The 23,286-nt window shown below is 41.5% G+C and overlaps 1 protein-coding gene across 9 annotated transcripts in view; it reads right to left on the bottom strand.

The window, feature by feature from the left end:
* Positions 1 to 22,929, bottom strand: part of SAP130 (Sin3A associated protein 130) — an 80,881-nt gene extending 57,952 nt beyond the window's left edge. For 3 of the 9 annotated variants that reach the window (XM_060624770.3, XM_060624774.3, XM_060624769.3), the window contains exons 1-7: positions 21,926 to 22,116; positions 21,008 to 21,125; positions 12,832 to 13,067; positions 11,953 to 12,111; positions 10,543 to 10,654; positions 9,378 to 9,502; positions 7,602 to 7,726 (exon numbers count right to left, since the gene is read on the bottom strand). In XM_060624770.3, the coding sequence (XP_060480753.1) occupies positions 7,602 to 7,726; positions 9,378 to 9,502; positions 10,543 to 10,654; positions 11,953 to 12,111; positions 12,832 to 13,067; positions 21,008 to 21,125; positions 21,926 to 21,997 (947 nt within the window). In that variant the 5' untranslated portion in view covers positions 21,998 to 22,116. Of the gene's footprint in view, positions 1 to 7,601; positions 7,727 to 9,377; positions 9,503 to 10,542; positions 10,655 to 11,952; positions 12,112 to 12,831; positions 13,068 to 14,547; positions 14,743 to 21,007; positions 21,126 to 21,925; positions 22,118 to 22,771 lie in introns of those variants that run through there. The other 6 variants (XM_060624772.3, XM_060624775.3, XM_060624776.3 and 3 more) reach the window with 6 other exon arrangements.
* Between the last annotated feature and the right edge of the window lie 357 nt (positions 22,930 to 23,286).

Genomic DNA, 23,286 nt, shown 5'->3' on the forward strand with positions numbered 1-23,286 from the left:
AATGTATGGGTTTATCTATGCATATACTTACTTCATAAAAAGAAACCCTGAGACACCAAATCAGAGAGTAATAAAATGCGGACTCACCAAAGAGCAAATGGCAAGTTAGGTGTAGCCACAGACACTTAAGAGTCCATCTTTTTATATAGCTTTGACTTTTGAACCAAATAAATATTTTCCATGTTTTTTAAAAAGTTAAATCAAAAAGTAAATTCTAGGGGTGCCTGGGTGGCTTAGTCAGTTGAGCATCCAACTCTTGATTTTGGCTCAGATCATGATCTCACAGTTCGTGAAATCAAGCTTGAAGCTCACAGCACAGAGCCTGCTTGGGACTCTTTTCCTCCCTCTTTCTCTTCCCCTCCCATGCTTGCATGCATGCTCTCTCTTAAAAAAAACTAAATCCTTAAAATTAAAAAACAAATTTAAACAAACAGTCCTAACTATGTATTAAATTATAATAAACATGCACTAAAAAGATAACCAAAAAACTAGGAACAGGTTATCTTAAAAAGCAAAGGGATAGGAACATGGGAAATTGGTACCTGAGGGACAGAGAAGAGAATGATACTTCTCACTGTATACCTTTTTATATATTTACATTTTGGATATCCCACAGAGAAAATAATCAAGTGACTTTTGAACACATTCTCACTTTGTTTAGTGGGATCCAGTTTGAGGACAAAAGAACTGTGAAGAAGTCTTAAACTTCATTCAGTCTTATTGTGAGCAAATCTACAGAAAATAAGGGGTTGATTTTCGACGGTGGACTTGGGACTCTGAAGTGTTACTATGAAACTATTTTTTTAATATTATAGATCAGAAAACCCAACTAGTTATGCTAATGTCTTGAGGACACAAGGTTTTCAGTATGAAAGATGCACAAGTGTAAAATTGAGGAGGGAGTCTGGGTGGCTCAGTTGGTCAAGTGTCTGACTCTTGATTTTGGCTCAGGTCATGATCTTACAGTTTGTGAGATTGAGCCTGAGGAGGGGCTCCACGTTGACTGCGTGGAGACTGCTTGAGATATTCTCTCACCCTCTCAAAATAAATAAACTTAAAAAAACAAAAACAAAAAACAAAATATATATATATATATATATACACATATATATATACACATACACACATACATATACGTATACATGTACGTATATGTACATGTGTATATATATGTGGCGCCTGTGTGACTCAGTTGTTTAAGTGGCCAACTCTTGATTTCAGCTCAGGTTGTGATCTCACAGTTCGTGAGTTTGAGCCCCGCATCTGGCTCTGCACTCATAGCACAGAGCCTGCTTTGGATCCTCTTGTCACCCTCCCTGCCCCTTCCCCACTTGTGCTTACTCTCTCTCTCAAAAATAAATAAATGTTAGAAAAATTAAAAAAAATATATATATATGTAAAATCGAGGAAAGAAAAAATTTATAATGTTAAATTTCATTTGGAGATATCAGCATGAAGCCATGACTATGTTTACTATATTGATTACCTCTGTCCACAGAAAGAGCCCAAAAGGAATGATACCTCAAGAGCAATGTGTACCCCTAGCACCCAGATCTTGGGTTCTAATTCCCATTCTCCACTAAAGAGAACCAAGAATCTTTGCAGAAATGGCTGATTTCAAGACCAGGGAAGCAGAAAAAATAAAAAAGGGCCTCATTTATCATGTACCAGAAATAGGAAAGTATGTGAAGTCCAAAAGGAGATATCAAAATGACACTCAAGCCAGTTTGTAGGGGTTCTCACTAGCCAAATTTGGGGCAGCTAGGAAAGAAAGGGATTTTCATTAAAATACACCGAGTAAAGAAAATATCCCTGATCCATAGTAGCAACACCCTCCTATACAAAAAAAGATCAAAGAGATTAAGTAAGGTCAGCCAGCTAGAAAGTGCTCCCAAGTCTGTTGTCTTAATCACTATACTATTTCTTTTTAATGGCCTCAGAGGCAGCTCTAGGAATAGACACCCAATTTAGACAAATACAGAAAATATGTGGTTAATTTACAATGAGTAGACTAATGAGCATCCTCCAGTGTTAAACTGGATGTTTGCTTCACTTTAGAGTGAGGACAAACAAGAAGTACTGTAGGCAGAGACTGCTGGTTTGGGATTTTCTCACCTCTCAGAAAACAGTAACAAGGAAAAGAAAATGGAATTCAGTCTCCATCTTTGGCAAAACTAGGAGAGACCTGAAAACTCAAACCACAGAAGGGGTAGCAGAACGGCCAAGGCAGTGATACTCAAACATGAGCCAATACAGACAGGATTTCTGCGGCTACAATTTAAGGGACAAGATCCAGTCAAGTATAATTCTCCAAAGTGAGGAGCATACTCTGACACAGGAAACCATAATCTTTTGTTTGTAACAATCAGAGGGGTCACTGAAGCAGAACCTGGACTCGGACCAGTTCCAAGATCCAAGAATCAACGATGTAGGGTTAAACTATTAACCACACACACAAATAAGTGCCATGTGAAAAACAGGGTGTGGTGAGGGGCACCTGGCTGGCTCAGTTGGTAGAGCATGTGACCCTTCATCTCAGGGTCATGAGTTCAAGTCCCATGTTGGGTACAGAGTTTACTTTAAAAACAAACAAACAAACAAACAAACAAACAAACAAACAAACAGCATGTGGTGAGATGCAGGGAAGAGAAAAACTGCCATTTGGGACAATCTATCTTCACTAGCAGGAGAGAAGTAATGACCAAGAAAATACAAACATAGGATTCTGAGCCATTAGGAAAATCTCCCCTAATCCAGTACACAGCCCAGCCTACAACAAGAACCAATTACAAATAGATGACGCAGAATACATTCAACTCCATTCAAAGACGAGTAGTCAGAATGCAACCAGCACAGGATCTATCTCATGATGCTATAAGAAAAATGGTGGACAGAAAAAGGGAAGTTCATTAGAAATACTTTCACTAAGCAGATGAAAATTGTGCCATGAATGAAGAAACCTGATGCAATAACTGCTTCTAGAAATGAAAACACAAAACAAAGATGTAAGAGCTCACTGGACATGATTAGACAACAGAAGGGGCTAAAATAAGCATAGCTCAAGAGAAAAACAGAAGAAAATATTCAGCTGCATCAGGACTGAAAGCAAAACTAAAAAGTAGAGCATGCCAGACAATGGTAGAAACTCAGTAAGAAACAGAAGATTGTGAGAAAAGTAAGCAGAACCAAAAGGGGGAAAAGTTAATAAGGCTTAGATAAGGAAGTCATGCAAAAAAGATCCAACAAACACATAACTGGGTGCCCCTCCCACTAAAATGGAATAGAATAAAGACACAATCCAAGAAAACTGTTCATAAATATGGTGTCATGCTGCAGATTAAAAACATACACCATGTTTCAGAACAGAACAATACACAATGGTCACTACAAAACAAATCCCATTTAAATCATCGAAATTCAAAGATAGAGAGCCTTAGGGGCGCCTGAGTGGCTCAGTTGGTTGAGCTTCCAGCTCTTGGTTTCAGCTCAGGCCATGATCCTAGAGTCAAGACTGAGCCCCATACTGGGCTCAGTGCATAGGGTGGAGCTTGCTTAAGATTCTCTCTTCCCTTCCCGACCCCTTCCCCTGTTCATGCTCTCTCTCTCTCTAAAAAAACAAAACAAAAACAAAACACAACAAAACAAAAAACAAAGAAAAAAATCTTAGGCAATCAGGCAAAAATATCAAGATCCTTTTAAGGTGTTTAAAAAAAGAAATAAAGCTGGCCTTACTTCTCTACGTCATCTGGTTCTGGAAGGCAGAGAAAAAACACTTGATAAAGTACTCACAGAAAGAATACAGAAACAAAAGAATTATCAGTTAAACTACTGCTTAGGTATAGCGATAACTGCAAAATGATTCTGAACATGTGAAAACTCAAAATACTGGTCCTGTAAGTTCTTTTTGAGGAAGGTAATAGAGTTCATTCAATCAAGCAACGAACAATAAAAAATGATTTAAAAAATTGGCAGATAAGATTACTCTGTTTAACAAAAAGAATAAGACTTAAAATTTTTTTGGAACTTTCCTTTGTTTCTATGCCTTAAGCCAATTTAATTATCATTGGTTTATCTGGTCTTTGAGAGTTTGACAGAGTTCAGTGAAACCGTCTGGGCCGAGTGCTTTTCTGGGAGATGTTGCTTTGAAATTTTTTTCTATTTCTCCAATAGAAATTGGTCTATTTAAGCTTTCTGGCTTCAGGGGCACCTGGGTGGCTCAGCTGGTTGCGCATCTGGCTCTTAGCTTTGGCTCAGGTCACAATTTCACAGTTTGTGAGTTCAAGCTCTCCGTTGGGCTCTATGCTGACAGCACACAGCCTGCTTGAGATTCTCCCTCTCTCTCTCTGTGCCCCTCCCCCACTCACATGTTCTCTGTCTCTCTCAAAATAAACAAAATTAAAAAAATAAATAAACTTTCTGGCTCAATTCAAAGGGAGCTAAATATTAGAAATTTATCATTGTTATAGATTTTTTAAACTTAAAAAAAAATATTTATTTTGAAAGACAGAAATAGTGTGAGCAGGGGAGGGACAGAGAGAGAGGGTGAGAGACAGAATCTAAAGTAGGCTCTGTACTGTCAATGTATAGCTTGATGCAGGGCTTGAACTCATGAGCTATGAGATCATGATCTGAGCCGAACACTTAACTGACTGAGTCAGCCAGGTGCCCCTATCACTGTTATAGATTTAAGTAGAAAAATCATCTGGTCATTAGGGTTTTTGCCTGTTTAATTCACTGGTGTATTTCTAGCGCCCAGAGTACTGAGACTGGCAAAATGCTCAAAGTACACCTCACAAAATTCAACAACCAGTTTTTAATTAAAAATTCAATACAATGGAGGGGCGCCTGGGTAGCTCAGTTAAGCGTCCGACTTCAGCTCAGGTCACCATCTCACGGTCCGTGAGTTCGAGCCTTGCGTCGGGCTCTGGGCTGATGGCTCGGAGCCTGGAGCCTGCTTCCGATTCTGTGTCTCCCTCTCTCTCTGCCCCTCCCCTATTCATGCTCTGTCTCTCTCAGTCTCAAAAATAAATAAACATTAAAAAAAAAAAATTAAAAAAAAAATTCAATACAATGGAAAAGATACTTTGATAACATGGTTTAAAAAAAAAAAAACTCTAGTTTTCATTGTCTGCACCTTTCTAACTTTCAAATTTCCTCATACCATCTGAATATATTAACTTTTTTTTTTTTTAAGTTTATTTACTGATTTTGAGAGTAAGAGAGAAAGAGAGCGAGCAAGGAGAGGGAGAGGGAGAGAGAGTATCTCAAGCAGGCTCTGTGCTGTCAGTGCAGAGCCCAACACAGGGCTCAATCCTACGAACTGTGAAATCATGACCTGAGCTGAAATCAAGAGTTGGGACACTCAACCGACTGAGCCACCCAGGCACCCCTGAATACATTAACTTCTTCAAGGTAATACAAAATTAAAATGAACAACATATAATCTGTTTTATGTTGGGCAGTTGTGTCTCTCTATACCTCAGGCAATATTTTAAATTACCAAAAGGTAAAGTATGCTCATTTTACTGAAGAGGAAACTAAGGATCAGTAATGTTGAGAAACTTGCCTAATGCCACACAGCTAGTGAATGACAGAGCTAATGGTTAAATAGAAGTCCTAGGCACTCTTCTACATTTAAAAGTTACTTTCTTTAGAGTTCTGTTCCAGACCCTCTTCTCACTGTATTTATTCCCCCTGGTGAGACTCATACCCCCAACCTTGAACTGTAGCCCACAGGCTGATATCTTCCAAACCCATTATCTCTGGCTCTGACATCTCTTCAACCACCTGCTGACAACAGCCACTGGATTGTTCCATGGATAAACTCAGTATCCCAAAAATCAAAATTATTTCTAACATTCGCTTTCTTTCCCTTGTTTCCTTTTTACTTACTTGGTCAAACAAGGAAAAAAACCAAGGAGACATCTAGACTTCTTCCTCACCACTCTGCCCTGCCTCCAGCTGGTAATCAAGACTTACGGATGGTCTCGTCTGACTGTTTTGGTCTTCATGCCTACTACCCCTTCTTCTGTTCAGTGAATCACTTCTTGTTTATATTGCCAAAGGCAACACATAACCAAAGGTATTAATCAAGAAAGACTTCCTGGCAAGACTCACATCCCATTGTCTCCGCCCAACTTTCACAACCTTCCCACAATGCAATACAATGCAATATGCCTTGGGGATCAGGAGGACAAATACCATCATGTCTTCACCCAACGGTGTACTTCCTTAGAGGCACCCCAGATCATTCCTCATCAACCAGACTTTATCCCTGTAGGGCCCTGTTGATCTCTCCCTTTTCAGATACCCAAACCTTCCAATACAGCCTAGAGACTTACAGTCTATCTCTAGCAAATCCGCAATCTCTAATCTGAATATATCCTTTACCTCCCTGCCCTAATGAATCTCGGCTCTCCCCTGAGAATACTCCTTCCCCCTTCAGCCCTCTCACCTGGGAGACCTTTTCTCTCAAAAACCTCTTCCCCATCTATATGGTCTTCCTGAATTATCTCCTTCAGAACTCTTACCTGGACTCCAAACTCCTCTATTAACCTATCTCAACATCTCCACTTCAGTGCTCAGAAGTCAACACCATCTTCCAGTGCTCAAAACCAATCAGGGATTCCTCCCCAAAGCTAGTCCTCCCACTGTTCTTCATCACACGTTACTGCAGCATCACCTTCCTAGCCACATGATGTCACCTTCCTAGCCACATGATGTCACCTTCCTAGCCACGCAGTATTACTGCTGCGAAACCTTCCTAGCTACACAACTGGCAGGGCCAAAATCCTGACTCTTCCTATTCTCTCACTGCCCCTATATAATTCTTCAGAAGTCCTCAACCAACTTCAAACCTCTACTCTGGATCTAACCAGGTTCCACCTCCAGCAATCCTCTTTCCTGGATTCCTGACACACCCTTCTAAACCATCTCTCTGTTTCCCACTTTGCCTCTCCACAGCTGATCCACCAAAAACTTCAGATCATGCTGCTGCTCTGCTCAAAACTCTGGTAAGGCTTCCCGCTGCACCCCAGCAAAGTCTAAATCTGTAAAGGGCTTCCTAAGGCCCTAAGTGATATGGAGACCCTGTTACTTCCTAAAATAATCTCTGGCCGTTCTCCTCCCATCAGCCTCTTGCTTCTCCTTAGGCGTGGCAAACACACTACAATCTCAGGCCTTTGCACTTACTGTTCCCACTGCTTAGAATGCTCTTATCCTACACAGCCATATGGCTCACTTCATTACATCTTTCAACTGTTGGCTCCAATCTGTTCTTATCAACAGTTCTCCCGGATCATCTTACATGAAGTGGTAGGCCTGCACTGCCTACACTGTTGCTCCAAATCTCACCCTATCTAATTTTTCCCCAAAGCACTTTGCACCATCTAGGACACTTTGTTTTTGTGTGTCTCCAGCCCCTAAAAATAGAAACTCTATGAGGGCAGGAATGTCTCGTTGTTCACTGCTTTACCTCTAGTATCTAGAACACTACAGAGTTCATAGAAAAGCACTCAAGGAGTATTTACTGAGGTAAATGAAAGGATGAAGGAAAGAAAAAGGTAAAGAAGGAGGGCTAGATCTTTAAGCCCCAAATATACCTGAGTGCTGAATCAGTAGCATGTGCTGCTGTTGTAGTAATGACTGGAGATTGAGCTCTGGTGGCTGAAACAGTTGCTACCACAGCAGGAGGGATGGTATTAGAGGTGGTCACAGGTGGACGAGACTACCAAGAGAAGAGAAAAAAATATTTCATTTAAAACAAAAAGCAAAATAAAATACAATAAGCCAAACACTGTAAGTGTAATTTAAAACCTGGGCCTCCAAACAAGTATGTTGTTCAAATGAAAGGAGATTCTCACCATTCTGACTAAGGAATTCTATGTTCAGATAGGTAATTTTAAGACCAAGAGTCAGAATTACAAAAAAAATTCCCATTTTGGCTGGATAGAGTATATAAATTCCTCCTTTCCAAATATGACTAGATTCAACATTTTATCCTATGGGGAGTAGTTGGGATCCAACCCTTCAGATCTAGAGTGCCCACAGATTTGTTGTTGGTTCTGACATAGACATTCTATACTCCCACACAACCAAGTGCTTTCCACAGAGGGCTCTAAGCCGTCGGATGGAGATGCTGGCTCTCGGGCCCTCTAAGCCAGCAAACACGTGAAAACAGCATTTGCTTATGGAAGATTCAGGGTGCCCAGCTGCTCTCTGGCTGTTTTCACATGGATGTACTTCTCTTACCTTCCCTTATCTACATCTGTGTATAAAATCTTCACCAGACAAGTTCCACCCTGGGCTTCACTGGCTTGTCCACTGTCATTTCTTTCGATCATCTGAGCTCTTCTGAGTAGTCCCTTTCTTGACCCTGATACATGCAGTTCAATTCGCAAATGCTGCCCATTTGGATCTGCCTCTTATCTCCAGACCTTCGATCTGCAGTGCCTACGCCTACTGCTACAGCTTGTTTCACACCAGGTCATCACACTAGCTTTAGAACTCCCTGTTTGGGTTCTTTCTCCTGTCCTTCCTGTATACCATTTACACTCCGGGGGCCGAATGAGTCTCCAAGTGTGCTTTGTTAGCCAGCAAGCCCTCTTATTTTGTTTTAAATTGAAAACTCTAGGCTGGACATGTACTACCCAGTGTCCTACCCAGCAATCTTCCTGATTGTGTTAAACCCAGCTGTTCCATATATGTGACCAGTCTGGCCCCCAAAAGTATTTGAACATGCATCTACCCTCTGTGGTTCAGCTACATTAATCTTTCAAAGAGATTTCTGTGATCTCATATTACTATGTTCAAAAAACTTAGTGGCTCTCTGCTGTGTATAAAATCAAGTTTACACTCTGTATCTTCAAGCTCTGAATTCAGAGACATCACAGTATACCTCATAACACAGTATACTTCAGTACAATTGAGGCCATAGATTTCCTTGGAAAAAAGTTGAAAGGCACAGACTGTCTTTCTTGAAAAGCACACACACATGTATAAAAATGTGCACGAAGTATTTAGGGGCTCATACATCCCTATGTGAATTAAAACTTCTCTGTTCTGGCTCACCTTTACTAAACCCAGTATACAAGTGCCATGGTCTTCCTTGCCACTGTGCAGTCTCACTCCCTTTCGCCGCCTCTTCACTTCTCTGAATCTCCCTCTACACCCATCCCTACGACAGCTTCTCTTGGCCCCACTCTTCTAAATCTCCGTGGCTGATCATCTCACACCGTATAGAACTCAACCTTCTGGACACCTTGGCGACTATATCAAAAGTCACGTGAGGTCAAAGGACTCTCCCAGGCTCTAGCAGAGTCAAGAACTCTGAGTAGGCACTTGATACTTGCTGGCTGACTACCCACAAGCTGACATGCCTGGATAGGTTGGTGAATGATATGCTGTACTGCCGGCTGAGCTGTAGCAGTATTTGGCAACTGGGAAGTCGGCCTCAGGACCGTGGTTACTTTAGAACTGGACATCACAGCAGCAGCGGCTGCACCTGGAAAATAATTTTTGTCATTAGTATGGCTTATGGGCTCACCATTTAAATATTCCAATCATATGCCCTAGGAAAAGAGTGCAGATATGTTCTAAAACTCAGTATGTCAGTAATTTAGCTGACATGCCGTATTGTATACTTCCCTTTTGTCACATAGAAAATTTTAAAAAGTGCACTCATGGGTTGTGATTTGTTAAGATTAGTAAACTGTTTTGCTTCTTTAAGGACACTATGAAATGAAACTGTTTTCTGTTTTGTTAACTGCAAGGATACAGAAGAGAGGCACACACTGAATAGCACAGCGCGGGGCTGCTGCCTTCATTTAGGCCAAGGCTCCAGCGGTTTAACCATCAGCGAGGGTTCACCTGAACTACCTCTGCCTTTGTATTGTCAAATACAGGCAAATGACATCTTAGTATTTTCACGAAAGTACTTTCGATCTAACACAGACGCCCTTGCAATCTGTGAACTTTGCTCTGGGGACCAATGAATTACGTTATGACCAAGTAAACCTGGTTTTGTACTTGTTAGCCTGATTTTGCCAACAATGATTTTACACTCTCCAACATAAGGCTGATGAAGTAGCTGAGAAAAGTCACTGAATTTAATACTTGACAACCTATCAGAATTTAACTGTAAGAATAAATCCATCTTACAGCTGTATTGCTTGAGTTACCATTATCACTAAACCTTTAAAATATTCAGTATTCGTATCTGTGACTTTATTCTAAACATCAAGATCATTTTGGACTGTCATAGGTCTGAGGCGTTCCTCATTATAAAGGACAATCTTTAGACCCTACTAAAAATCTGAATTGTTTTAAGTTTACACCCAAAAGCATACACACATGCTTGTTGGGGTATGACGATAATTAGCACATATTTGACCATGCCAAAAATGTGTATTGCTCTAAGTTTATTTCTGCTGTCCTATAACTTTAATAAGCTGATTCTAGATACATTTTTTATTACTGTATCTCTTACCAAATGTGTATCTGCCAATGCATTTTGAGAACATAAGCAAAACGTACAGTTTTTACCTCGAGGTAAATGAGAAGCTCCAATGTGAAGAGGGGGCCCAGGAGCATTGCTGCGGATAATAGACATCTGTACATTTGTGGTCATGATATGATGCAGGTTACTGGGATGTCCCTGCAAGAAACAAGACACAATGTTATTTTCATGTGCTTGGTCTTAGCCATTGATGCTTAGCCATTGCTTCTAGGAGGTCAGCTGCCTCCAAATGTGGGTCAGGGTGTTCCTTTTAGACAGTGAGTACCCCAAGGAAAAGGATGTTTAGTTTTTTTTATGCAACATACTACATGAAGACCCATGCCCGCAAGCGTGGGGTAAGTGACTGTGAGGACACTTCAACTGCCTTGAGCCACAGTAGGTGCTAGATCTCTAACAGATGGACTCATTTGACTGCCCACTTTGGGACACTCTCATCTCCAATATTAGTCTTTCACACTTGTTCTCTCTGCGTTGGCAAAAAGCTTATTCTATTTTAGAATAAGCCAAAAGCTTACTCTATTTTATTCTTATTTCCTATTCTATTTTCTTTTTTTTTTGTTTTTTTTTTTTTTCCTATTCTATTTTCTTTACGTGCCACTGCATTCACCCACTCTTTATGTTATGCAGGACTTCTAAGTAAATGTCAATTAGCACTCAGCAGGTACTCCCATACAAGTTCCTCAACTCCTCCCCTCCTTAGAGGACCTTCCTCAGAGGCTCCCAACCCTTATGCCAGTGATACCGAAGTGGGGGTTCCAGTATTTCTGGGAGTACTCAGCAGTATGACAAGAGAAAAAACAAAAAACAAAAAACATAGTGTCTTCTTGGAATACCAATTTTTTTCTTAAAAACTGGAAGGGAAAGTTTTTAGATTCAGGTTTTTTCACTGGTCAATAATTCAAAATATTTAAATAAATCATATACATATTATAGAGTAGGAGTAGAATTTCAGCCAAAAAACATAAGCTAAAACATGAGACTACAAAATAAATGTTCATGACTGATGAGCTGCTTGAGGGCACATGCTAGGTGCCCAAGACATACACCATCATCCTCCTCAGAGAAAAATCCTAAAGAAGCATTACTGCCACGAGGCTGTTCTCCACCCCCCAAAGCTAACCAGCACAAGTGGACTCTGAGCACCTCAAGGATACGGACGGTCTTGTCTAGACTTGTATCTCACATGGACGGTGGTGCCTCACACATAGCAGATGCTCAATACATACTGGCCAAATGACAAAGACCACTGTGCATGTTGGTTTTACTCCCTGCAGATATCCTTCTCTCTCAAACCTGCTATCCTCCCCTTGCAGATACCAGTGACCATTTAATTTTTTAATTTAATACAGTGCCTAATGTACTGCTGGCATTCAATAAATAATGATCAACAGTTTGGCATCTCAGTTTGAAAATCAGCAAATTAAGAGGAGAAAAACCTGTTGTCCACTGATTGTTGCCACAGGAATGGCTGAAGCTTGAGGGATGCTACTCTCCATGGTAACGGTAACCTGCCCTGGAACCTTGGGGGGAAGTGACAAGGTAGAAGGTGGAGCAGGAGCAATGGGACGGCTAGGCATGGTGGGCTTCGGGGGCGGCTGCGAACAGAAAACCACACGAAACAATCAATAGCTTTTTACGAGTGATGCATTTCCTTCTATAGTTAAAAAAGTACACAAATCAAACCTGGAGAGGGCCAGGAAAGATCCAGAAGCCTTATATATTTTATCTCTTAGCATCACAGCTCTTCCATTCAAGTACCAGCATTTCCATTTTACAGATGAGGAAGCATACAAAGCAAGGCTATGTCACTTGCTCCAAGCCACACAGACAGTAAAAACTGGAACTGGGACTGAAGCCCAGACTTGGATGGCTCACAGCCCACATTCTTTCTTCTGTACAATGCTGTATCCCAAGTTTGGGCGGAAGTAAACAAAACTCCCAGTAACTAAAACATTGCGACAAGGTAATACACAAGGCGATATTCTCAGATACCCCCAAATTAGTGAGCTTTAAAACAAAACCTTGGAGAAGAGTGCCACTCCAAGATAAAAACTAAGTCAGCATGCCCATTAACTTGAATAAAGTCAATGTCAAAATGGATACTAGAAAAGATCCTGTGATGCCAACTGCCCAGCGGCACAAGATAGGCACTGCAGAACAGCAGAGCTCTGAGCGACAGAAAAGAGCTGAACTGATGGGTCAAAAAGAGAACGCTGTGATATCCTGGATGCGGCCTAAGACTCTGTGAATACTGTCAGGAATATGAGCCAGTCCTTAGCTGTGGTTTAATGTGAAATTTTAAACCTCTCCATTACCTTCATAAGTCCCTCCGAAAAGGAGAGTGGCACTGCTGGCGTCAGATGTGCTGGTGGGGCTGTCACTGTGACGGGTGTGCCCGATGCAACAGCATGGTGTGTAGACAACATCTGCACCTGCGGATAGGGCCTTACCACAACAGGCTCTTGCTTCTCTTCACGGGACTGGAGGGAGCCGCCGGAACCCATGTGCTCCCTGGCAGTGACTTCAGCCTCTCGACTAGATTCATCATTGACTAGTAAGGGCATTAAGGGAGAAACCACATGTCATATGCTTTCAGTGTTAAATAATACTAATGAAGTAAACAGCACATACAGCGGTCAGCTAGGCTGATAGCTCAGAACCTGGAGCCTGCTTTGCATTCCGTGTCTCCCTCTCTCTCTCTCTCTCTCTCTGCCCCTCACCCACTTACTCTCTCTCAAAAATAAGAAGGCATTAAAAAAAATAAAAAAAAAAAATGATCTCAAACAGCTGGAAGAGCAATGCAAGACAGGATGCTTTCATTTAAGGTATTTATTTAAAAAGTTATAAAAACCTAACATTAAAAAGATAACATAAATATTCTTAAGCCCAAGAACATACAGCTTTTCAAAACAAATTTCCTACAAAACAAACATGGAGATCTCTATCATTATTACAATCCTATCATCATTATGTACACCTTTTGAAACTCAACAATTCCACTTGCAGCAATGTATCCTATAAAATACATAGTACATGTGTAAAATGACTTGTGTACCTTATTTGTTTCACCATTTTTATTCCAGTAAAGGAATTTTTAAAACCTACGTATCTATCAACAGGTGACTGGATGTATAAATTCCGGTATACTCCCAGACTACCATGCAACTATAAAAATAAGACAAGGAAGCTTTTTAGGTATTCTTATTAAAAAATCGGTAATGTGCATTATGCAAAAACATATCTAAAGGAAAAAAGCAAGGTACAGAACAGTGAAAAAGTAATCATACATGCCTTTATTTTCTTATGTAGAAACATAACTCCCAAAGTATCTTGATTTCTTGATGGGAAAGAAAGTAGATTCTGAGAGAATAGGGATAGGAGAGATACTTTTTGCTATACACTCTTTCTTTGGGAATTCTGGACCGGAACAACATGTAACTATTTAAAAACAATTTAAAAATTGAGGGAATTCGAGTCCCACATTGGGTTCTATACTGACAGGGCAGAGCCTGCTTAGGATTCTCTCTCTCCCTCTCTCTCTGCCCCTCCCATGCATGCCTTCTCTCTCTCTCAAAATAAATAAATAAAATTTTTAAAAAAGCTAAATGAAATCCCATTGGATATACCATAGCTTTTTTAACCATTATATCACTGATGGGCTTTTAGGTTATTTCCAAATTTTTGCTATTATCAACAACTCTGGGATAAACATCCATATGTATTTTGAGTTCTTGTCCAGCGATTTCCTCAGGAAAAAAATCTCTGAGTACAGGTGTTACGTGAAAAGACAGATGTACATTTTACATTTTGTTAATGTTGGTTTTTCTCCCTGGTCATTCAGATTTTTTTTACTTTGATTTTTAAAACCACTCTATTGATGTACAATTTACATACAATAAAATGGCTATTCGAAGACTAGAGAGTTCAACAACAGTTTTGTTTTTTTTTTTTTACGTTCTTAACCAACAGGCTAGGAGTAGAACTGCTGGGTCAAATGGTAAGTAAATGTTTATAGGAGACTGCCAAAATACCTTCCAAAGTGGTTGTACCGTGTTACAGTCCCATCAGCCAGCGGATCAGAGTTCTAGCAGCTCCTTATCCTTACAATTCTTGATACACAGACATTCCAGTGGGTGTTTAGCAGGGTTCTCATGGTGATTTCAGTTAGCATCTCCATGATGACTAGTGATGTGCAACTTCTTTTTATGTGATCACAGGTCATTCATAAGTATCTTCCTTTGTGAAGTATATGTTTCTTTTCAAAAAAATATTTTTTTTTTACATTTATTTATTTTTGAGAGACCGATAGAGTGCGAGTGGGGAAGGGGCAGAGACAGGAGACAGAATCCGAAGCAGACTCCAGGCTCTGAGCTGTCAGCACAGAGCCCAACATGGGGCTCGAACCCACGAGCCGTGAGATCATGACCTGAGCCGATGTCGGATGCTTAACTGACTAAGCCATGCAGATGCCCCATGAAGTGTATGTTTCTATATTTTGTCCATTTTTTAGTCAGTCAGCTTTACTGAGGTATAATTTACATAGAAAATCCACTAAGCCTTTGTATAAAATTAGATGAGTTTTTGCAGGAGTATACAGTATTCTAACCACAATACAATCACGATGGAGAACATTTTCCATTACTCTTACCGGTTCATTCATGCCCCTTTGCAGTCAGTTCCCTCCCTCAGACCCTCCTACCCCTTAGAAACCATTAATTTGCTTTCTAACACTATAGCTTTGTGTTTCCTGGAATTTCATACAAATAGAATCATACAATATTTGGTCTGTTGTGTCGGTTTCTTTCTCTTAGTATAGTCAGTCCTTGAACAACATGGATTTGAATTGCACAGCTGTACTTACACGTGGCTTTTGATACAGTACAGTGCTGTAAATGATTTTTTCTTCCATATGCTGTTCTTTCTTTCTTTCTTTATTTTAGAAAGAGAGAGACCGTGCATGTGCGTAAGCAGGTTCCACACTCAGCATGGAGCCTGACACGGGCACTGATCCCACAACCCTGGAATCATGACCTGAGCAGAAATCAAGAATCACACCCTCAACCAACTGAGCCACCCAGGTGCACCTCTTCCTTAGGCTTTTCTCTGTAACATTATCTTTTCTCTAGCTTACTTCATTATAAAAATACAGTATATGATATATAAAACACAAATATGTATCCATTGTTTATGTCATCAGTAAGCCTTCTGCTCAACACTAGGCTATTAGTAAAGTTTTGGGGGAGTCAAAGTTATACTCAAATTGACTCAGAGGGCCAGTGACCCTAACCCTCAGGTTGTTCAAGGGTTAACTGTTTTTGAGGTTCATCTATGTTGTTCTATATGCTAGCAGTCTGTTCCTTTTTATTAAGTAGTTTTCCACTGTATGTATAAACCAAACTTTATCTAGTCACCAGCTGATAAATTCTGGGTTGTTTTCAGTTTATGGCTATTGCTTCTAGGAACACTGATTCTAGGAACACTGAAGTATGAACATTGCTTCTAGGAACACTGAAGTATGAGTCTTTGAACATACATTTCCATTTATCTTGGGGAAATATCTAGGAATGGGATTGCTAGGTTGTATGGTCAAGTTTATATTTAACTCTATGAAGTACTGCCAAACTGTTTCAAAAGTAGCTAGATTATCTGGCGTTCCCAACAAGAAGGTATGGATTCTACTTGCTCCATGAACACCTCAAACTTGGTATTGCTGGTATTTAATTTTAGTCAGTATAGTAGATATGTAGTATTTTCTGTGGTTTAGTTTGCATAGCCTTGAGGAAATAACACAATTGAGTATCCTTCATGTGCTTATTGGACATTCTTATAGTGTCTTTGGTGATCGGTCTATTCAAAGTTTGCCCATTAAAAAAAATCAGAGTGTCTCAAATAGCAAAAGCTATTAAGTTACAAGAGTTCTTTATATATTTAGGATATAAGTCCTCTGCAGATATATTTATCCAAATGTCTTTGTGGTTTGCATTTTTGTTAATGGTGTCTTTTGAAGAACAGGCATTTTTAATTTTGATGAAGTACAATGTATCAGTTGTTTCTTTCATAATTAGTGTTTTTTGTGACCTAAACAGTATTTGGTCACTGCAGTTTCCATGTTTTCTTTTAGAAATTTTAAGTTTTACGTTTAGGTCCATAATGATACATTGTGAGTTAATTTTCGTGTAAGGCAAAAGTAAAGGTTAAGGTTCATTTTTTCCATATGGATATTCTGGTGTTCAAGCACTATTTTGTTGAAAAGACTATCATTTCCCTATTGAATTATCTATGTACATTTGTCAGAAATCAGTTGACCATTATTATGTATGGGTCTGTTTCTGGATCCTCCACTTTCAATGATCTATATTTCTATCTTTATGCCAATACTACACTGTCTTGATTAGTGTAAGCTTACAGCAAGTCTTAAAATAACGTAGTAGAGTCCTCCAACTTTCTTTTCTTTTTAGGGGGATCAAAATTGCTTTGTCTATTGTAGATCCTTTGGTTTCTACATAAATATAGATTCAGGCTGGCAAGTTTTACAAAAGGACATGAAAGGATTTTCATCAGGATTTTTAAAAATCTACAGATCCCCTTGGGTAGAACTATTATTTTAAAAATATTGAGTGTTCCAATCCATAGGCATGATTGATCATTTCATTTATCTAGGTTAAAAAAAAATTTTTTTTAATGTTTATTTATTTTTGAGAGAGAGAGAAACAGAGTGTGAGCAGAGGAGGGGCAATGAAACAGGGAGACACAGAATCCAAAGCAGGCTCCAGGCTCTGAGCAGTCAGCACAGAGCCTGTTGAGGGGCTGGAACTCACGTACCGTGACATCATGACCTGAACAGAAGTCAGAGACTTAACTGACTGAGCCACCTAGGTGCCCCACTTTTATCTAGGTTTTTAATTATTCTCAGCCATGTTTTTCATAGGTTTTTAACCCTAAGTCTTACACACGTTTTGTTAGTTTATCCTTAAATATTTTCTGTTTTTTTTTTATGCTCTTGCAAATGACATTTTAAAAACTTCATTTTTCAAAAAAATTGCTAGTATTTAAAAATATAATTGGTTTCTATACATTGAACTTTTATCCTGAAACCTTTACTAATTTCACTTACTAGTTCTAAGAGCTTTTTTCTTTTTTTTAAAGTTTATTTATTTTGAGAGAGAGTGTATGTGCACTCATGTATGCAAGCTGGGAGAGGAAGAGAGAGAGAGAGAGAGAGAGAGAGAGAGAGAGAGAGAGAGAGAGAGAGAATCCCAAGCAGGTTCTGTGCTATCAGCACAGAGCCCGACATAGGGCTAGATTTCACTAAGTGTGAGATGAAGACCTGAGCCGAAATCAAGAGTTGGATGCTCAAGTGACTGAGCCACCTGGCTCCCCCCTTTTTTTCTTTAAAGGGCTTTACAAATTTTTTTTAAGTAATCTCTATACCCAATGTGGGCCTCAAACTTACCACCCCAAGATCAAGAGTCACATGCTATTCTGATTAAGCCAGGCAGGCACCCTAGTATTTTCTTTATATATGATGTTTTGAACCTTCCCTGTTATCCAAACAGATCTTCCCATAATTAAATTTTTGAGGGAATGGACAATTTAACAACTTTCCCCAAACCTATTTGTCCAGGAAGACTTTGATTTTTGACAATTTCATTAAGATACACTTTACTGAGCATTTCCTGTTAAGATCTTTTTGAAACCATTTATCATTTCCTTCCAGATATCTGAGTTCTTCATTTCAGCTTATTTTTACCTGAAAAGAATCCTGAAAGGGTAGTTAAGAACACTGGTTGTAGTCTACACTTCTGAAATTTGAACGTGTTTGAGATCCTGATATGCTTTTACTTCTGATAAAAGCGATAGGAAATATCAAGAAAATATTTAATTCCTCATGGAAAACTTTTGTTTCCTTCTCTGAGAGCAATAGAAGGAAAAAACACACACTATTCACAAGTAAAATTACAGACAATTTTAAGTCAATGATTTCCTCAACAAAATCTGAGGGCAATTATTCCTAAATGACACCATTTTTAATAAGCAGCATAATTCTCTGCAAATAGACATTCAAAAATACTCCCTTTAAACTATGCTCCTTTATTCATTCATTCATTCATTTATTTATTTTAAAAGAGAGAGAGAGAGAGAGAGAGAGAGAGAGAGCGCGCACGCATGCAAGTCAGGGAGGGGCAGAGAGAGGGGTGGAGAGAGAGAATCCCAAGCCAGCTCTGCACTGTCAGTGCAGCGCCTGATGCGGGGCTCAAACTCACAAACCATGAGATCGTGACCTGTGCCAAAGTTGGACACTTAACTGCCTGAGCCACCAGGTGCCCCTAAGCTATGTTTCTTTAAATTATTCTATGAATTTATATCAAAGACAAAATACTGTCAAAAATATTTATTAAAAAGCAAAGAACTTTAAGTGGCTCTGTAAGGACTTGATGACCACTACTTTGTGTCCTATGATGGAGCAAGTACAGCAAATATAAAGGTACCCAAGGTGGACGTGGTTCTAGCCCTCATTCCAGGAGGTCCAACCCCTGACTTGCGGATGGTGGAATCAGTAAACACCTCCTAGAGAAAGTGACATCTGAGATGAAACCTCAAGGAAGAACAGGAACTAACCAGATAAGTGAGTGTGAAAAGGAAGAAGGAAGATTGTGGCAAAAGGAACAGAATGTATAAAGTCTCAGAGTCAAGAAAATTGGGAACTTTTTGTCATTCATTTAGAAAATGAGTAGCTACTATTAAGCAGCAGACATAAAGTAGCTTAAAGTTATTTCAAGACTAAAGAGAACTGAAATGAATTTGTAACAAAAAAAAAGTTGGCAGGAGGGAAGCAAAGGGATAATGAGGTTGAAACACTAGACAAAGGGCCATAGCTCACAGATAAGAGAGAGAGACAAAGCAATTAAAGACGAGGCCATGTTCCTGGTTTGAGCAGACAGTGGTACCATGAGCAGACAGTGGTACCATTTACCACGATAAGGAACTTAGGAAGCAGGAGGTGAAGAAAACGGAATAGAAAAAGAAATACTCCACTTTGCAGTGCCAACTTTTTTCTTGACACATTTAGAGAAAAGACCACTTGAAGGAGTTCCTCAACTTCAGCACTACTGACTGGACTGGATACTTTGGGGCACCGGGGCAGGGGAAGCTCTAAGGCCCATTTAGCAGCATCCCTGACATTTAACTATCAGATGTCAATAGCACCCCCTAGTTGTGACAACCAAAAATGTATCCAGACATTGCCAAATTATTCCCTGGAATGCAAAATCATCCCTGCTGAGGACCACTGACCTATAGCACTCAAAGGGTATACAACCAAAAACTAAGTGCATATATGTGTGCATATTCCGTTGATCCTTGAACAATGTAGGGGTTAGGTGATGGCCACACCTGCAGTCAAAAATCTGCATATAACTTTTGATTCCCTTAAACTTAACTACTAATAGTCTATTGTTGAGTAGAAACCTTACCTGTAACAGTTGACTAATACATATTTTGTATGTTATAAGTATTATATATCATATTCTTGCAATAAATGAAGCTACAAAAAAAAATGCTAGTAAGAAAATCATAAGGAAGAGGCACCTGGGTGGCTCAGTCAGTTGAGCAGCCCAGTCTTGACTTTGCTTTAGGTCATGATCTCATGGTTGTGAGATCGAGCCCCGCTTCAGGCTCTACACTGAGTGTGGAGCCTGCTTGGGATTCTCTCTTTCCCCTCTCTCACTCTGTCCTTCCCCCACATTCACCTACCTTCTATCTCTAAAAATAAATTTTTAAAAAATTATTGAAAAAAGAAAATCATAAGGAAGACAAAATACATTTACAGTACTTTACTATTTTTTTCAGAAAAAATCCACATGTTAATGGAGTTCAAACCCATATTTTTCAAGGGTCAAATGTACTTTTTTTTTTCAAACCTTTTTCCTAGTTCATAGGCTCATAAAAGGCAAGAACTATGCCTTACATAGTTTGGACTCTCTCATGGCACTATAATACTCTGGGCATTAATTAAAGGAGAACACACTACTGTATTAAAAATATAGTTCTTGTAGGAATGCATTAACGTAGGTTTCTGGTATACTCTAGTACAAGTGAAAGAATTAAAAAAGGAATTTAAAAAGCCTTGTTTAGATTAGAATTGTAATATATCCTTTATTCAAATTTGATAACCTAGTATTTACTAAAATCCCACAAGGAATTTGCTAATTAAAAAAATTTTTTTTAAAATGTTTATTTATTTTTGAGAAAAAGAGAAACAGAGTGTGAGCAGAGGAGGAGCAGAGAGGGAAGGAGACACAGAATCGGAAGCAAGCTCCAGGCTCTGAGCTGTCAGCACAGAGCTTGATGTGGGGCTTGAACCCATGAACTGTGAGATCACGACCTGAGCTGAAATCGGATACTGAACTAACTGAGTCATCCAGGCACCCCCCCAAAACTGGCAACATTCTTAAAACAAGAAGCAATATAGGAGAACATCGCATATCTCACCTGTGGCAGCTGGGTTTATCAATCCTGCAGAACCACTGTTTGCAATCTGTGAAGGAGCCTGGCTTAGCCCAGTGGATGGGGTTCCTAACCGAGGAAACTGTTGAGAACTCATTTCCACCTGCAGTGCATACAGTCATATGGTTATTATAAATTCTCACGTTAGAATCAATAATGAGAAATTAAAGCATCTCCAGTACCTATACTTTCCTTTAGAAAAGCAAATGCAGCATCATTCACCTAGAACAATTATTTGTGATCAATATACAGTGCAGAAGTAAACTAAATTCTGTTAAGTTTTTAGTGGACATAGGTTCAATAATAAAATCATTTGTGTGGTGTTGGGGGATACTATGACACTCCATAAATACAGCTTACCACTCTAAAAAATCGACACTGAATTCTGTACAACAGCCACATGACAGGTATTAACACAATACATATACATCGGTATAAAGTTTTATGGAAAATAGCATGTCCCTTTGAAAGACTAAAGCTTACACCAAGGTGACCACAACTGTCATGTATATGTCATAGGAGGAATCTGAGGGGAGATGCCTTGTTCTAAGATATCAGAAAGCTGACATCAAGACCTACTTCAAAAGAACTCTCAAATGATTTTCTGCACAGGCTTCCGTTTACCGATTTCCTCCCCCTTTCTCTCACAGACCACCCCCACCCCCCACTAAGCCAGAGGAACCAGAGACCTTCACCACTTTCTCTAAATCGACCCCCACTTTTCCCTCAAGAGCCAAGCTCTACCGGTCTTTCGATTCGCACGCAACCCCACCCCCACCCCAAAGCCCACCGCTGAGATTGGAGAACACAGGTTTCCAGACACACTTCGGGTGTCTGAGACTCTCGGGGAAGAGGGAGGACGGCATTCTAGGGATCCCTAGCACAAGCGGCGTGCCTCTTTACCTGCAGCCGCCGCCCGCCGCCCGCACCTCCCGCTTCCATCTCGCCGGGCTGGGGGTGCCGCGGAGGGCCCATCTCGGTGGCAGCGCTGGGCTCCGGAGTCGTGGAGACGGATCCTACCGGAGCCCACTTCGGGCCCGCCGCTGTCCAGCCCAGCCGGCCCCGCTCACCCCCGCCACCCCACCGGGGCTCCGCTCCAGTACTCTGCCCCCGAACCTGCCCCTACCTCCCCCGCCCGCCCATTGGCCCCACGCCGGGCGCGTCATTCGAGGGCCCGCACCAATCCGCAGAGGCCTGAGCGCTCTGATCCCGCCCCACCCTCCCGCCGACTCCCAGCCAATCAGGCGCGAGCCTCGCCGGGGCAGCCCAAACCCCTCGAGGCTGAGCCAATGGCAGAGGAAGACAAGCGCTCCCGGCGAGAGGGGCGGAGAGGTGGGAGGCCCCGCCTCGGTCGGGGTCTGAAAGCGGCGGGCGCAGGGCCCGGATGTGGAGAGTCACTTTAAACTGCTCCAGGAGCCAAACTCCCTGGGCCGCCCGCCCGCCGGCGTTCCCCCAGCCGCTCTACTTCCCCGCCAGGGCCCACGCCCGCCACGCCCCCAAGCCCGAAACAGCCCACCCCTCCTGGAGCCTCTCTCTTCCTTGCCGCAGGACACCGGGTCCCTGCCGCCGGCCCAACTGCCAAGCCCAGCTCATGGAAAAGCGTAGATCTGAGCCGCAGGAGACGAGGCACCGCTGCCCTTCCCCAGGGACGCTCAGCGGGACGGACGCTGCAGCCCGGCTCAGCCGCCCCGCCCCCTCGTCTCCTCCCCTCTCCTCCCCTCCCCTCCCGGGCGCCCGTCCCGCCATTACCTGGGTGCTGCGCCGAGGGGCCGCCGCGCCGCCTCGAGCTCGCTCCTGTGCGCTCTCTGCTTTTGGGGCCGACGTCCTCAGGCTCTGGACCCGCCGCCACCGCCGGGGCGCTAGCACTCTGCCCCCCACCCCTCAGCCCAGCGCCGCTGCTTCCGCCGCCGTAACGAGCCTCTCATCTATTGGCTGGGGTAGACCCCTCCTCCCTCTGGGGAAGCCAGTCACCGCCCAGTATGAGCCGGAGAGCGGACGAGCCTGCCCCTCGGAGCCGCGGGGTCCTGTGGGAAATGTAGTCTCAGGTGCCAGGAGGGCGGGCCTGGGCGGGACCTCCGGGCGACCCGGCCCGTGTAACACACCCCTTTGCTGCCTAGAGTGGATTCTGCCTTTTCTCTTTGCTTAGTAAAAAGGTAGTGAATCCCACCCCTTTGCCTCAGCTGATGGCACTAGGTTGCATTTTCCCCATGGAGGTGCGGCACGGGAAAAGGGTAATGGAGACCGACTGCAGCGGGCCGAAGAGG

The sequence above is a fragment of the Panthera onca genome, chromosome C1 (genome assembly GCF_046562875.1).
Source record: "Panthera onca isolate mPanOnc1 chromosome C1, mPanOnc1 haplotype 2, whole genome shotgun sequence".
Taxonomy (NCBI): domain Eukaryota; kingdom Metazoa; phylum Chordata; class Mammalia; order Carnivora; family Felidae; genus Panthera; species Panthera onca.